Source organism: Erythrolamprus reginae, chromosome 4 (assembly GCF_031021105.1).
Source record: "Erythrolamprus reginae isolate rEryReg1 chromosome 4, rEryReg1.hap1, whole genome shotgun sequence".
Lineage (NCBI taxonomy): Eukaryota > Metazoa > Chordata > Lepidosauria > Squamata > Dipsadidae > Erythrolamprus > Erythrolamprus reginae.
In genome coordinates, this window is record NC_091953.1 from 113,996,816 (window position 1) to 114,014,453 (window position 17,638).

A 17,638-nucleotide genomic window follows, 5' to 3' on the forward strand; every position below is an offset into this window, starting at 1 on the left:
GGTGAGGAATAAGAAAGTACAGGAAATCTCTACAAAACCCGAACTGTATAAGCCACTGTTTTCTAATCCTGTCAGTTTATAGGTGTGTGGACTTCAAATCCCAGAATTCCACCAACTGCATGGGCACTAATGAAAATTCTAGGAATTGAAGCCCACAAACCTAGAAGTTGCCAAGGTTGGGGAACAGTGATATAAATGATAGATGAGAATGAACTGTCGCAATTGATAAGATTGAAATTCAGAGGGTGCCAAATGTATCTCAACTAAGAGAATTGCATATCGCACAGTACGGTACTGTGACATTCTGCAGCTGATGTTTTTCTTTATTCTCAAGGGAAGCCCCGTGAGGATCAGATTGTAATGTGGTGGCGGCGGATGGGTATCAGCAGGGGCAGGGGAGGGGAATGGGCCGGTGTCAGCAAAGCACAGTGCCAGGGGCAAAGCCGCACAGGACTGTGGTGGCCCTCTACAACTGTCCCACTTTCTCACATGGCCCTTTGGGAAAGTGAATTGTCCACCCATGCTCCAAAAACACACAGTAGTGTAAAGACCCAGCCAAGCCTCCCTAGCTGCCATGCACACAATACCATGCCAGTTGACCTTACCACGTCCTTTGTCTCACTATTCAGAAGGTGCACCCAGGGTAGCTCTTTGTGAACAAGAAAAATAAATGCTAAAATAATATGTGCTATATACACTGCTCAAAAAAATTAAGGGAACACTTAAACAATATAACTCCAAGGAAATCAAACTTCTGTGAAATCTAACTGTCCACTTAGGAAGCTGCACTGATTGACAATTTCACATGCTATTGTGCACATTCAACTTTGTTCAGAACAAAGTATTCAACAAGAATATTCATTGAGATCTAGGATGTGCTATTTGAGTGTTCCCTTTATTTTTTTTTTTGAGCAGTATATTTAATAAAATAAATGTTTCTTTAAGAGCCCTTTCCTCCATTTTCTGAGGGCCAAGCTAAAATGCTTGAAACTATCCCTGGTATTCCACCCCACTTGGGAGCAGAAGAAAGAGACATTTTAAGACATTGCAAATGAGTAGCTGCCTTCCTCAATTATTTTTCTTCTTTTCCGGAAAGGGCCAGGCTGGACATGTCTCAGGAAACAGTGAGATGAAGAAAGTGGTGAAGGTCAATTGACATGGTAGATTGCATGCATCTGTGCTGGGGTGGAGTTTCCCAGATGTTTGAGGGTTCTTGTGTGTTTATATGTGAAAGTCTGTAGGGTAACTTCCTGCAGAGTAGCTGCTTTGTGTCGCATTATGGAGAGTTCTGGAGCTTGGCTCTTTTGTGTGTGTGTGTGTGTGTATGTTTGTATGTTTTGCCTTGTGCCACTGAAGCTTCTTTTAAATGCCTAGATTGGGTGAGAGATATGCAGGTGTGAGGAGTTGCAGCACCTCTGAAGGAAGTTGGAGAACTATGGATGATAGTCAAGCTTTCCTCTTATTTGGCTTTAAAAATGTTTTAATCAAGCTGATTTCCCTTTGCATTGTTTGTCAATTCCATTATTTATTATTATTTTATTATTTATTATTTATTTATTACTTAGATTTGTATGCCGCCCCTCTCCGAAGACTCGGGGTGGCTCACAACACGTGGAAACAAATCATAAATAATCTGACAATTTAAAATATTTAAAGATTTAAGAAAGACCCCATATACTAACAGACATACACACAAGTATACCATATATACATTAAACATGCCCAGGGGGAGATGTTTCAGTTCCCCCATGCCTGACGGCAAAGGTGGGTTTACCAGAGAGTAAGGTGGTTGTAATTTTGATCATGAAACTGTGGGGGTGCTGCAACAGCCATAATTTCAGGAAGGTATAACTCCCTTCAGCATCATAATTTGGAATGATTACTGAACAAGCAATCATAAATTGACTTCCAATATAGTTCCATGAAAAATATATGATACTGACAATATATGCATCATCTCTTAGCTGTCTATGAAGAAGTACATACAAAATTTTACATGCAGAACTGTAACTATGTATTATTACTCTTTTTAGTTCACATAAAAACCTCTTGGTATAATGCCACTGCCTGAAGATGCTCATATTTTTTTGTATATGTCAGGGGTGACAAACTCAAGCCACAGGGTACTTATATCTGGCCTGCGGGGCCACCCTGGAAACAGTGAAGGACCGGCCCACGGTGCCTCTGCTAGTGAAAACGGAGTTCTGGAGGGCCGCAGTCGGTGATCTTAGCTTGCAAAGAATGCAATGAACATGGTTTCTGGATTTAAGCTGTGGCATACTTACCAGATTGTGATCATGCTGAACAGTTTCACATTCTATTACAAGGAAGTTGGAGAACTATGGATGATAGTCAAGCTTTCCTCTTATTTGGCTTTAAAAATGTTTTAATCAAGCTGATTTCTCTTTGCATTGTTTGTCAATTCCATTCTATACCAGAGAGTAATAATAAGAGACAACTCCATTCACTATAGCAAAATGTGGTCTGAGGTTCCCTGGTGATCCACAAAATTGAAATTATTTGCCAGCCTATGTTAAAAAAATAATACAATAATAAAATCCCATCAAACAACTGTGAGAGTAAATACAAAAGTATTAATTTTTAATATGGTAAATATTGATTAAAGAACTCATAGTAATAAAAGTTCTTTTGGCTTAGAGTAGATTCAAATGAAAACCTTGATTGACTAATGTCAAAGTAATATCTGTGGGCCTGTCTGGTCATGATTATGAAAGATGGAATGAATAAAATAGCAAGAATTGTTGGAAGAACAAGAGAAAACTGTAAAAGATCTGAATGAAGGTACACATACATGAAAATCTGGGAAATGAAATGAAAAAATGCTTATTCAAACATTTTTCACAAGAAAAATGTTTGAATAATCAGTTTTCCAGCATGGAATAAGGACTTCTGTCTTGGGCAAGGGGTTGGAATAGGAGGCCTCCAAGGTTTTTTCCATTCTTATGATTCTATGATTTTGGGTGTAGAATTGTACAGTCTCATATGAATCCTCTGAAGAAAAAATAGGCATAAACTAGGAAACAATGGAAAGTGCTTAAGAAAATGGAAGAATAAGCATAAGAATAAGATGGTAACAAGTGATGAGATGGCAGAGCTTCTCAACGACTACTTTGCTTCGATCTTCTTTCTAAAGGGAAAACTGTTCAAATGAACCTAAGAAGACCAATTAAGGAGGAAGTGGCAATCCAAGGTAAGTAAGGAGATTATCAAAGGAACTTGAGACATCAATACCAGATAAATTACATCTAAGAATTTCTGAAGATTCCTTTCTGACAACCTTTCACATCTTTGGCAAATCATAGCAGTTGGGTAAAGGTGCTGGAGAACCAAAGAAAGGCAAATATCCAAGAAAGGGGAAAAAAGGATCTGGATAACTGCAGCTAATAATGGACAAAACTCTGGAACAGATTGACTGAAAATAATGAATTGCTTAGCAGAAATTATCATGATTATACAAAAATAATTTTACAAATCGCTTTTGGTATTCATGCACCTCCTAGAACCAATTAATGATAAGTGCTGAGCTACCATGGTAGAAGGCAGCTTGACTTGTGAAAAGAACAAGTGAGATATAAGTGTTAGTCAAATTCATTTAATGCTGATGTTTAATTGGATTTTTAAAAATCCTTCATGCTATGCTAAAAGTGTGTGATCTCCTAGCCAATTGTATGCTCCATTTTAGTATTATACAATTATACAGTACATGTTATATAATGAACTTTATTAAGTTGTGCACATAATACATTTGCATTTCTTTTTCTTTCTCTACTATTACAATTCAGTTGTTTCCAACGCATAATTTAAGACTCAGATTTGTAGAAGAAACTTATTTAAGAGATTTTGATTCATTTATCCATTGCTTGTGTTCATATTCATCATTCTTTCCACCCTTTATATTTTAGTCTCCTGGAGTTGGATTGAATGGAAATATTATGGCGTCAGGAAAAAGAATGGGTGAGTAACGAATCTGGAATCTTCAGAAATTGCCATTTATAGTGCTTTCCTATTTAAATAAACACAGAAAAGAGAATTGTATAAGACTTTTCTGTAAATCATAGATTTATCAAATGTCAGATATGTGCAAGTGTAGAGGCTCCTTCAGTTACTGCTGCTATGCATCAAGTGCAGATGCATGGCTTTCAATACCTATTATTCAGTGTGAAAAACAGCCTTCATAACTTGCCAGTGTAAGACAGACTATAGATATCCCTGAGTTACAATTGCAATTAAGCTCAGTATTGCCATTATTAAGCAATGTGTTCGGTGTCATGTGATCGCATCACTTAACAAGACAATCCAGGCAGTCCCGTTATCTTCATAGAGGCACAAAGTGCATGCAAGTGCAGGGAGGCCAGGAGAAGAGAAGGTGTGTGTGAGAGAGGTGAGACGCTTTGAGGAAAAAGATGAGACATATATCAGAGGTTCAACCATATTGAGTAGATCTCATCAGAGGAGCGAGATGAAGTGTCTCTCTCCATAAACAATATACAATGTAATATATACAGCTCAAAAAAACTAAAGGGAACACTCAAAGAACACATCCTAGATCTGAATGAAATATTCTTTGAATACTTTGTTCTGTATAAAGCTAAATGTGTACAACAGCATATGAAATTGATTATCAATCAGTGTTGCTTTCTAAGTGGACAGTTTGATTTCACAGAAGTTTGTTTTAATTGGAGTTATATTGTGTCGTTTAAGTGTATTGTGTTGTTTAAGTGTTCCCTTTATTTTTTGAGCAGTGTACAATATAATATAAGTGTACCGATACTCATTCCAGATCACTCGTCACCCAGGCCAACAAACACCACATTAGGTGTTTGGACATTTGGTGATAAATGAGGCTATAAGACTCAAAACTATTGATTGAGGAATCAGGGCCAGCAGCTGTTAGAAAAGTGGCTTGCCTGTCACAAATATACAAAGCCTAAAAGCAAGGCAATAATGATCTATTACTATAAATCAAATACAACAAAAATATCTGCAAAGAAGCACCAGTTCCGGGTGAAACCCACCCAAAAATTACAGAACAGAAACTATCAGACCAGGTTGATTTATAATATGAAATATTCATAGAACCAGAATTGGAAGAACTGCAAAGTCTACACAGGACAAAGAAATGAAATTCTTGCCAAAAGTAGCTGAGTATATAGAGGCAAATCTAGGGAAGACAGCAATGGAAAAAGCCAGCACAACTGTTGAATTGTTTTCATTCCCAAACAAGGCATCCTTTCCTCTGCCTACTCAGAAAGAATAAAGCCCTCTTAGAAAAGAGAAGGAATTGAAACAAAGAATATTTGAGCATCTAAAATAATACAAAAATAACAGAATAATGTTAGTGTACTAATGAGAGAAATGGCAAGGAAGTAACGGGCAGTAGAAAGAAAGCAGAGCTGCTTAATCCATTATTTGCATCTGTCTTCACACAAAAAGATACTGGATAGCCACTGGTAGGAATGATATAGGGTAGTGATGGTGAACCTTTTTTTCCTCGAGTGCCAAAAGAGCATGTGCACGCACTATCGCACCTGCACGAGTGTCCACACCCATAATTCAATGTTTGGGGAGGCCAAAAAAATCTTCCCCTGCCTTCTGGAGGCCAGAAATGGCCTGTTTCCCAACTTTTGGTGGGCCCAGTAGGCTTGTGTTTCACCCTCCCCAGGCTCCAAAGACTTCCCTGGAGCCAGGGGAGGGTAAAAATGCCCTCTCCCATCCCCCAAGAGAACTCTGGAAGCCAAAAACACCCTCCCAAAGCTCTGTGCAAGCCAAAAGTCACCTGGAAAATGTCCCGTCAACTAAACAATGTCGTTTGGCGGGACCCAGGGGAAGAGCCTTCTCTGTGGCGGCCCCGGCCCTCTGGAACCAACTCCCCCCAGAGATTAGAATAGCCCCCACCCTTCTTGCCTTTCGCAAGCTTCTTAAAACCCACCTCTGTCGTCAGGCATGGGGGAATTAAGATATTCTTTCCCCCTAGGCTTCCACAATTTATGTATGGTACGTTTGTATGTATAATTGGTTTTAAAATAAGGGTTTTTAGCTTCTTTAGTATTGGATTGTCACATGTTGTTTTTACCACTGTTGTTAGCCGCCCCGAGTCTACGGAGAGGGGCGGCATACAAATTCAATAAAATGAAAAAATGAATGAAGGATGGCATACACATGCCTGTTGGAACTGAGCTAGGGCAACATCTCACATGCCAACAGATATGACTCCACGTGCCAACTGTGGCACCCGTGCAATAGGTTCGCCATCACTGATATAGGGTCTTTTGCTTATTCAGGAGGTTGGGCTAGAAGACCTCCAAAGTACTTTCTAACTCTATTATTCTGAAAATAAACCCTTTCCAGATTAGCTCTTAATTGACTGAATGGTTTTGGAAAACCTCAAGAGCAGGAAGACCAACTTTAATGTAATTTAGGTTGATTACAAGAAAGCGTTTGACATCCTTGCCACATGATTGAATAATCAAGTAGCTAGAAATAACGGGTCAGTAGAAATATTTTAAAAAGTTTAAAGATTAGTGGCACAATGGAAGACATAATAGCTGACTGGGAAAGCTTAATAGGGAGAGATGCATTTTTCACGAAGACTTAGCATCATAAGTACTGCTTGACATTAAATTGGATTCATCAGTCAAAAATACTGAACAAGTCAGTCATGGTTATCAAACATTGAAAATATCAGTAAAAACTGAAAAATTGAGATTCTTTGTGGACTTCACATCAAGATGCTGGATGAAGATTGCTACAAATCTGGGCATCCTTCAAGCTGGTAACATTAAACGTTAAGCCAGATTTTGGATCTGAGTGGAAGGCCTGGGAAAGGTGTCAGTGGTCCATGAAATTACATGTATAATATGTATATAATAAAGTCGAACAATGGTGAACAACATTTTACAGAATTATAGATATGTTGAGATTGAGTATGACAAGGAATAGCGGGGAGGGGAGGGGCCAGGGGAGGCACCCCTCGACGTGAGTGCCATTGAGTTGGCCATGACCACCAGGTCACATGACCACCAAGCCACGGCCACAAAACCAGGAGGGAATTTTTTTAGATTTCACCACTGATACAAAGCCAGAATCGAGAAGAGAGCAACAGACAGTAAAAGTTGCCTCTACAAAGAAGCTGTAAGTACAATATCGCCAAAAAGGCTTCCAGAGTTGTTAACCTGATCCTACGTAGCTTCTGCTCTGCCAATCTCACACTACTCACCAGAGCCTACAAAACCTATACCAGACCCATTCTCAAATACAGCTCATCTGTCTGGAACCCACACCTCATCTCAGACATCAACACTCTCGAAAACGTCCAAAGATATTTCACCAGAAGAGCCCTTCACTCCTCCACTCGAAACAGAATACCCTACGAAAATAGACTAACTATCCTGGGTCTTGAAAGCTTAGAACTGCGGCGCCTAAAACACGATTTAAGTATTGCCCACAAGATCATACGCTGCAACGTCCTTCCGGTCAACGACTACTTCAGCTTCAACAGCAACAACACAAGAGCACGCAACAGATTCAAACTTGACTGTAAAAAATATGACTTTAACAATCGAGTTGTCGAAGCGTGGAACTCATTGCCGGATTCAGTGGTGTCAGCCCCCAGCCCCCAACATTTCTCCCTTAAACTCTCCACGATTGACCTCTCCAGGTTCCTAAGAGGCCAGTAAGGGGCGTACATAAGTGCACTGATGTGCCTATCGTCCCCTGTCCTATTGTCTTTCCTTATCTTATATATCATATATACTCTCTCCTTCCCTTCTACTTCTCTTCTTTCTTACTTTCTATCTTTATATATATTACTTAATGTCTATTCTCTTTCATATGTATTGTATATTGGACAAAGAATAAATAAATAAAAAATAAAAAAAATGAAGAGGAGTTTCTATACCATAGAGTATCATTGCGGTTCATTGTCTATCAAATATTTCTATGAACTTATTTAACATGCCAACTTTTATTCTTTCACCTTTCCATTGAGTAAAACAGAAAAGTTCCATGTGGGGCCTTTAAACAAGCTTTGTTCACTCTGTGTCTCCTCAAAATAAGACATTCAGTAAACTTTGTTTCACATAGTAGGTTCCAACAACCCCTGTCCTATTTTTTGTTCTTAGAATGCTTAAAGCATAAATTTTACTTTTATAATATTACACTATATGCCAGGTCAAGATTACATATTTAACAAATCCTAAGCAAGAAGCAGTTTTTATCACCATCTCTATCTGTATCTTGTCTTTATGAATGGAAACATTCCATTTCCATCTAATTCTTTTTTATTACTTAATTCAGAAGAAACTGAATGAAGCTGAACAAGTAACCTTTTGATGCTTTATAGCCTTTGTAAACTCAAGTATAATTTTCTCAAAAATCACAAGCAGCACACAAAAATAGATAACACTGCCAGATAATGCCATTGTTTCACTCTCATAAAAAAATCAAACATTATTCAATCGATTTACTAGCCAGTCTGAATGTTGATGGTTTTAAATAAGCAAATTCGCACTGTACAGTACTATTATCCATATTGACGTAGAAGAATTATCAGTACAATAATTTAGCCAGCTTTTTAAATGAACAGGTTTAAATTAACAGGTATGGTTCCAACAGATGTGCAATATAACTTTACAGTTGTTTAATATACTCTAGGGGTGTCAAACTCAAGACCTGGGGGGCAGACCTGGCCCGTGGGTTGCTTAGATCTGGCCTACAGGGCTGCCCTAGAAACTGAAGGAACAGCCCACGGTGTCTCCATTTTCACTGATAGAGGATGGCAGGAGGCATTGGCATCTGAAAACAGAGCTCAGGAGCCCATTTTCACTGGCAAAGCACTTGGACCACCATAGGTGCTCTTGACATGAGTGATGTCAAGCTAGCCACGCCCACTCCGGCCCCCCAAGGTCAGACACAATCCTGATGCGGCCCTCAATGAAATCGAGTTTGACATCCCTGATATACTACATTAACTTGTTTTAAAAAACGTAAATTAAGCATTTACTACTGATTGAAAAAAATCAGTAACATGCCATGTTTTGTTTTGTTTTTTTTAAAAAACAAATGTTTCTTGGCAGCTGTTTTTCCCTTGTACCATTTATTTCATACCAAATATACAAAATAATTGTGAATATTTTACTTTTTTGAAAGCAGGTGATACAACTCATCTTCCACCTGTGAATTGTTCTATTCAGCATAAAAAGAAAATTGCAAAACATTGCTTCCTATGTGGAAAGAAAACTGGATTAGCAACTAGCTATGAATGTAGGTAGGTTGAATTTGCATCCTAAAACTATTTACCATTATTCAAGTGAAGCAAAGAAATTAGTTGGGATAAATGCTGAAAAAGTATTGAAATAAATTTATTTATTTATTTATTTAATCAGATTTGTATGCCGCCCCTCTCCGCAGACTCGGGGCGGCTCACAGCAATAATACAATATAAACAAATCTAATATTTAAGTTAATTTAAAAATACCCCAGTTTAGAAACCAACCATACATACTAGCATACCATACATACATTTTATAAGCCTAGGGGGAGGGAAAATGTCAATTCCCCTATGCCTGACGACAGAGGTGGGTTTTAAGGAGCTTACGAAAGGCTAGGAGGGTGGGGGCAACTCTGATATCTGGGGGGAGTTGGTTCCAAAGGGTCGGGGCCGCCACAGAGAAGGCTCTTCCCCTGGGTCCCGCCAAACGACATTGTTTAGTTGACGGGACCCGGAGAAGGCCAACTCTGTGGGACCTAACTGGTCGCTGGGATTCGTGCGGCAGAAGGCGGTCCCGGAGATATTCTGGTCCGGTGCCATGAAGGGCTTTATAGGTCATAACCAACACTTTGAATTGTGACCGGAAACTGATCGGCAACCAATGCCAAGACCAATAATACTGCCAAGACCAATCTTTCACTTTTCAGCCAGTAGATTCTAAAATAAGAGAAACACAATCTGTAAAATTTGCTTGCCTAATTAAAAATTAACAGAAGCAGGTTTCTTCTCCATCATTCTCTTTCATTGTCTTTTTGTAAATATGGTGACCTTAAATTTAGCAGTATTTGGATTATAATTGAGGGGTTATTGTATTCACTGTGGAGGTAGCAAAATCACTCATGGAGCCGCAGGTGTGTCCATGTTTCGGCATGTGCAGAAGCAAAAAAACCTCACAGAAACACAAAATCCATGCATGATTTTGTTACCTCCACAGGTGCAGAAGCAAAATTGTGCTGGCCCCACAAGCACTCATGAGCTGCCGCAGCGATCCCAATTTAGCGCTCCAGCTAGTAGCCCACCGCTGTTCTATGCCTACAGAAGGAGAAGAATCTGGGGTTTTCTGCTCCTAATCCTTAATTGGAACACCACACTAACATTACAGTGATACCTTGTCTTACAAACTTAATTGGTTCCGGGACAAGGTTCTTAAGGTGAAAAATTTGTAAGATGAAACAATGTTTCCCATAGGAATCAATGGAAAAGCGATTAATGCGTGCAAGCCCAAAATTCACCCCTTTTGCCAGCCGAAGCGCCCGTTTTCCCGCTGCTGGGATTCCCATGAGGCTCCCCTCCATAGGAAACCCCACCTCCGGACATCTGTGTTTTTGCGATGCTGCGATTTCACTGAGGCTCCTCTCGCTGGGAAACCCCACCTCCGGACTTCCGTTGCCAGCAAAGCACCCGTTTTTTGCACTATTGCGATTCCCCTGCTGGGATTCCCCTGCAGCATCACAAAAACACAGAAGTCCGGAGATGGGTTTCTCATGGAGGGGAGCCTCAGGGTAATACCAGCAGCTCAAAAACGGGCGCTTCGCTGGCAACGGAAGTCTGGAGGCAGGGCATCCCAGCGGCGGCGGTGGGTTTGTAAGGTGAAAATAGTTTGTAAGAAGAGGCAAAAAAATCTTAAACCCCGGGTTTGTATCTTGAAAAGTTTGTATGACGAGGCGTTTGTAAGATGAGGTATCACTGTATTAGATTTGTGTTCCTGATATCGAATTTTGCCTTTAGGATCCCTACGTACAGTAAAATATCAGTTTTGCCCCATTTTGTGAGTAGGGAGATGGATGATTGAGAAATAATAAATAACTAGATGGATGGATAGATATTCATTCTTTCATGTTAACTACTCTTCTAGACAATTAAAAATTCAATTTCACTCATTCTAATTTATTACAGAATGAATCCAGATTTAAACCTCTCTTAATGAAAATTTCAATAGATTCCAATTTTTAAACAAGTGTCCCCCTTCTTCTTGTGTTCACTTTCCTATTAAAAACACTTCCCTCCTGGACCTTATTTAACCCTTTAACATATTTAAATGTTTCGATCATGTCCCCCCTTTTCCTTCTGTCCCCCAGACTATACTATATTTCACAAACAAAAATTCAGCTAGAGATCATTTTTGATCTTCAGTGGGGAAGTTAAAAATTGTGAATAAATATTCATGATCTTTATTCATAAAATACCTCCCTTAACCTGGTGCTTCTTGCTCCAGTTGATGGAAGTATTTCCAGGATAACAAAGTCCTCTTAAATGAAGATGAGCTTAAGTTCATTTAGTGACCATTCAAAGTTACAAGAGCACTGAAATGGGTGACTTATGACTGTTTTTCACACTTACAACCATTGCAGCATCCCCACGGTCATGAGAGGGCAGGTGAAGCAAAGTGCCTCCCAATATAAGTGACATTGAGTTGGCCACGCCCATTCAGCCAGTTGTTAGGGCAGAGAACCAGCTGTTTAAAAATTTGCAGCCCACACCAGTTTATAATTGTATCCTTACGTACTTTCTTACATCCATACTCATAGTTTGAATTGCTCCTTTTTATTGTCTTGTTTTTGAAGTCTTTTTGAAGAGTCTTGTTTTAGTTTTTGTCTTGATATTTCCTAACACTTTGTTCTTTTCTTCAGATGTGGAAACAACTTCTGTGCAACTCATCGCTATGCAGAGACTCATACCTGTACTTATGACTACAAGAATGCAGGAAGGAGATTCTTGCAGGACTCCAATCCTGTTGTCAGTGCACCAAAGCTTCCCAAAATCTAAGCAAAATTTTATGGTCCATGACTGAACTGTTTTTCTTTACTGTATTTCAAATCTAAAGATTGACAAGTAACAAGATCATCCAAAGCTCTATAATTCTGAAGAATGATGTAACACTCTTGTAACTGACATCTTTTATTCTTTAGTGAATCAAAATTTAAACATTAGTTTTTAAAAATGTACATTCTGATTTAACAATTATTATATATCTTGTGTTAAGTATTTTATAATTGAAAATGTCCTATCGCTAGTCAAGTCTTAAAAGATGCACTTTAAATACATACATACACACAGATATATATGTACATATGTATCTATGTGTGTGACTATATGTGTGTATGCACACACAACACAAAGAGACACATTATAATGAGACTTGACATGGTTCTGTATTGAAAAAGTCTTATAATCCCTTGGTTCTAGTTTTTTAGTATGGAGGTTTCATTGTACTAGGCCAACTTTCTCATAGTGAAGGGCCTTGTATTCCATCAAACCACCTGAAAACCACGTTTCTGTTCTGGAGGTAACATATCATGTTAGATCATCATTTTTATCTGGCAGATTAAAAAGCAAAAACAAAGGAAGGATTTTCTTGTTATTAAATAGAAAACATTTTAATTTTTGTGATTGTGGTTTTTTTTAAAGATCTTACAACACTGTTTCAGATATTGTTATAAAAGAAAATGCTTTTTATATAATAAGTAAAGTAAGTGACTTGCTGTTTTACAGCACGCCGGCAATTGAAGGAATATAAAAAAATGCTTAACGCTTGTTTTCCAAAAGGTGCTTTTCCAAAAGGGAACTGGACTGCTTTTCCTTGAGGAAGAAGGAAAATATTTTGCTTCATATCCAAAAAACTTCATCAGTTGGGACGGTGGGGGGGAGTGGAAGGATAGATTCTGACAAGATGGTGGCTGGGGATGGAAAAATTGTATTTCTTTGCAGTCATCTGGTTGTTAGCATTCTCTCTCAGGGCTGTGGAGGCAACTTGTGGGGAAGGAGGTTATCTGCCCTCAGGATCACCTGAATCCGAGTGCAATTGGTTGTGGAATTTTCTTGGAATTGCAAAAAGGGCTGCGTTGTACATTGGAGATAGGTAGTGTCTTATTCCTCCCTCTCTGTTGAGGGAGGGGTGTTCTAATATAGATTCTTTAACTCTTCTTTCAAACCGGTGGTCCTCTTTGTCCAAAATGTGGACTTTGCTGTCTTCAGAAGAGTGACCTTTGTCTTTCAAATGCAGTTGGGTCACTGAATCTTGTCCTGCCATGCACCTGTGAAGTGGTTTTGTTTCATCAATGTACGGATCTGCACATCTCACTGGGTTATATTGCATTGTTCAGTTTGTGTTGGATGTTTTATCCTTGGGGTGGACAAGTTTTTGCATTTAGTGTATTCTGGTTGAAAATCCTCCTGAGCTTGACAGATATTCCTGCAATGTATGGAATGACAATGTTGCTACGTTTATTGCTCTTTTTTTGTGTGTGTCTATAATGGAAGAGCTGGGTCTTTTTGAGGGGATTTGATGAAGGCCAGTTAAGATAAAGCACATGTACTGACATATTTTAGTTCTTTTTCTTTTCCCTGGTAGGCAGAGTTTCAGCCTGCTGGTTTAGGGTTCTGATCACTCCCCTTTTGTACTCCAAGAGGGGATGAGAATCAAAAAAATAAACACTAGGGGAGTATGTGGTTCTGTAAACTTCAGCGTTAAGGCTTTTGTCTTCCTTAATGTGCATTGCACAGTCCTTCTTCAGTAAAGAGGAATAAGATACCACCTATGTCCGGTCTACAATGCAGTCCTATCAGCGGTTCCAATTGCACTCCCATTTATGTGACCCTGAGGGCACAGATCCCCCAAGTGGCCTCAATGGCTCAGAGAGAGTACGAACAAGCAGATGATTGCAAAGAAATACTTCTATGCCCACCCACCATCCTATCAGTAGCCACACATTTTCTTCTTCCTCAATGAAAAATAGTCTAGTTGCCTTTTGAAAAAGCACTTTTGAGATAGCTATGACCTGAATGACTGAGAATCTCCACTCACATTAAGGTTTGATAGCAGACCAACTACCCAGAGCAGATTAATGCTGGTGCAGGGTGAAGTGTTATAAGTCCGTGAATAAATCAAGACTTGCACCAATTCAAAAAAGGATTCTGGCCTTTTCCAAAGCTTCCAATCAGCAGATAGGGCGATCTATTGTTTCTATAACTGCATGGAAAGGGCAAAGGCAGCCTTAAAAATGTTTTTGTGTTGCTTACAAGGAAAGTTCTACCTTGATTGACTATTCTGATCAGGGACATATGGAGCCCTACATGATTGAAAGGCAGTGAGTAATCCCTGTTGTGCTTTCTTCTGTTCAGATTGGGCTAATTTTAGGAAAAGAGGGTTATTTTTTTTCCTCCTGCTGAGACTTGTAGAAGCAGTTCATCCCTCTGGTCTGAGGGAATTCTTTGGGCATAACAATGAGATGGTGACACTGATTTTTTCAGTTACAAGTTCACCTGGAACAGTGTCAGAGAGTCAAAAGCAAAAAAGCTTCTCAAAATGATTGTCCCAATGGAGCACCGGATAGGAAATACATTTGCAGTTCAAAACTAGTGTTAAAAAATGAAGATTAAGGGCTGTTTCAGATGCATTCAAAAGAAAAGTAACACATTAGTTTCTCACCAAATGTTAACTAGAGAAATGCAAAGATAGAGCTGTGTTTTGGCTCCATTCTCTCCCATAAGTATGTACTGATGTGTGTTGAAAATAGAGGATAGTGAATTAAATTGGACAACTTTCACAATGCACATGTCTTTTTTCAACGTTTTCACCTTTTTATTTTTAGTTCTCAACAACTCTATTTCAGCATACTCATTCGTCATACCTTTCTCTTGAAATGGTGTTCAGTGTCTCTGTATGACCAAACTGTTGTTTGGACATTGGCTACTAGCACCTATGTAGGCAAGCTGACATCTTTGGTTTCAGATATCTCACTGAGCTTACATTTTGGTACCAATTTTTGCTAATAAACTTTTGATAACTTAATGAAAATATTTTTTGAAAACATTGCCTTTAATTGCCACAATTTGCTAACCTGGACAGTACATATCGTATTTTTCAGAGTAAAAGACATACCTTTTTCCTCCCTAAAAGAGGCTTAAAACCTGGGTAAGTCTTATACTGCAAATGTAGCTTATGCAAAGCTTTTTTTCCCCTAGCCTTAACTAGGTACTACGGATCTTCCTGGCTTCCTACTCCCTCCAATGGTTTTTTCCAGCCCCAAGTCTATACAGGCTTGTTTTTAATCCTACTCCCTCTGAAAAAGGCTTTTTCAGACCTAGCCAAGGGATAAAATAATGTGCTGAAACTTAACAGACTAAGGGTGCTAGTCAGATGAATACCTGGTAAGTAGATTTTTCCCCCTATTTTCCTCCCCCAAAACTAAGGTGTGTCTTATACTCTGAAAAATATGGTATCCATTTAAACCTTAGCAGACGGTACAAAGGTTACTTGGATTAATTTAGTATTTCCAACTAATATTTCCAAGTGGTAAGACTTTTGAAACTTGTTAGGTGATAGTTTAAATTTGATATGAAATCTCATGAATAACCAACTCTCTAGCATAACGGAGTAAAACATGGGAACAAAAATGTATAATTTTAAGAGATCAATTATTTAATTATTGCTTTAAATCTTTTCAGCAATTGAAACATAATTTTCTTTGCTATCAGTGCAACAATGGAGATACAGTACAGCCAGTTAAAATATGCTTGACCTCTCAACATGGATCTGATGCTTTAGCAACTTCTAAAATAATCAATATGTTATATTAATATTAAATAATTAATTTCAGAATCCAAACCTACTTTTTTATTTTGTTGAAAGTTAAAGAAATAGTTTAAAATATGTACAAGAAGCTCAGAATCAAGAACTGGAAACTCTGGTCCTGTCAAAGGACTCAATGGGTTCATGTTTTGAAAAGTACAAAGTTTATGCCCAATGAATTAAAGCTGAAATTAATACAGCAAACTATTAATATCTATGGGACGGTATGTAGAATATTTTATAAAGGATAGCTTATCATTTGTTAGCGTTGCAAGAAAGCATCTTAAGTAACTCACATGTTTTGATCATGTTCTTTAATATCCCCTTTTGGAGTAATGTACATAATAAAATGTACTGTTCTGGCTAGAACTAAAGATTATATGGGGAAATGGGGTTTCTCCCTAAGGATGAAGATATTCACTGTGAATGTGGCACTATCCAAACAAGTTTCTATTTTTTACAGTGCCCTCTGTGACCGGTTTGCACACAGAAAGACTTGCTGGCCGGAAATGTTTCTGCCACTAACATGGCCCATTATTGAGCAACAATTATAGCAATAGCATATGCTGCCCCACAGTTCTTCACAGCAGTCTTTGGGCGGTTCATAAAGTCAGCATGTTTTCCCCCTTTCAGCATGTTTCCCCCCACAATCTTGATGCTCATTTTACCAAAGGATGAAGCTTGAATTAACCTCAAACACATCAGGATCAAACTACAATCTGTGGGCAGGATTGGCTTGCAAAACTACATTCTAAAGACCAGATTTTTAATCTATATTTAATTAAAGCTTTTAAATATTAAATAATGCCCCTCCCCTTTCTAGTTCCGACTTAGTAACTACAGTACGTCTTATCTCTCATGTCAGAGATAACATGAGATAAGACATAGTAAAAACAATTACAACTATTAGTAAAACAGTTCAACGATGTTCCTATAGATACAGCCAGGAAACAGAGCTCTTAACACACTCAGGTCCCCAGGCCCAAGTAACACAACCAACTCTTCACAGCCTTACAAAAAGACCAAGTTCAGGGTCATCCTAACATTTTGGAGAATATTCCAGAGGGATGGGACTATAGAAAATTCTGATATTCAAAAACTGCACATTATATTGAATAATATACAATTATACAATACTAACAGCCCTCATAATGTAAAAATCACTGAAGAAATTCATCTGAAATATCTTTGCTTAAATAAAAAAAGCTATTTTAAAATATTAAAAGGCATTTATTTGTCTCCCTTTTTATTTACTTGAAAAATATCATAATTTATTTAAAATGTTCCATAGTTGTTTTGAAAACTAGCATAATAGCTAAAAATGTTTTTAAAAGCATTATATAATTCCAACATACATGAACCAAAAACAGCTGCCAGTTAATAGTCGTATCTAAAATATAAAATAGTTCATGAAATCAGGAATTGAGTCATGTTAGTAATAAATACCTAATAAGAGTAGTATGTCTAGAAACAATTTTGTCTAACTTCTTAATATACAAGCATTGGTTCCAGTTCTCAGAGCTTCATTTACTATCATTTTTTGAGCAGTATCTCTAGACACAAGACCAGGCTGAAGCATTTTAAATTGCTTTTGTCGACTTTCTTCAAATTTCTTCCAGTGATCCTCTCCTCGAGATTTCTGTGAAAGCAAAATATAGAGTATGGTAATATCAATTCAAATGTGTTCAAACGCAAATGATCATTGCGACATGCTCTACATGAGGCTGTTCTTAAAGATCATCCAGATGTCACACGTGGTCCACAATGCTGATTGAGGT

At 38.3% G+C, this 17,638-nt stretch overlaps 2 protein-coding genes across 17 annotated transcripts in view; one reads left to right on the forward strand and one right to left on the reverse strand.

Moving 5' to 3' along the window:
- The window catches only part of ZFAND4 (zinc finger AN1-type containing 4), a 33,989-nt gene extending 21,319 nt beyond the window's left edge, over positions 1-12,670 (forward strand). For 3 of the 11 annotated variants that reach the window (XM_070751260.1, XM_070751266.1, XM_070751267.1), the window contains exons 8-10: positions 3,924-3,975; positions 9,172-9,286; positions 11,920-12,670. In XM_070751260.1, coding sequence (XP_070607361.1) covers positions 3,924-3,975; positions 9,172-9,286; positions 11,920-12,055 — 303 coding nt within the window. In that variant the 3' untranslated portion in view covers positions 12,056-12,670. Of the gene's footprint in view, positions 1-2,100; positions 3,212-3,923; positions 3,976-9,168; positions 9,287-11,919 lie in introns of all 11 variants that reach the window. The other 8 variants (XM_070751258.1, XM_070751264.1, XM_070751263.1 and 5 more) reach the window with 4 other exon arrangements.
- CFAP99 (cilia and flagella associated protein 99) overlaps positions 3,947-17,638 on the reverse strand; it is a 33,411-nt gene continuing 19,719 nt past the window's right edge. For 5 of the 6 annotated variants that reach the window (XM_070751272.1, XM_070751274.1, XM_070751271.1 and 2 more), the window contains exon 16: positions 17,070-17,499. In XM_070751272.1, the coding sequence (XP_070607373.1) occupies positions 17,341-17,499 (159 nt within the window). In that variant the 3' untranslated portion in view covers positions 17,070-17,340. Of the gene's footprint in view, positions 4,025-17,069; positions 17,500-17,638 lie in introns of those variants that run through there. The other variant, XM_070751270.1, reaches the window with a different exon arrangement.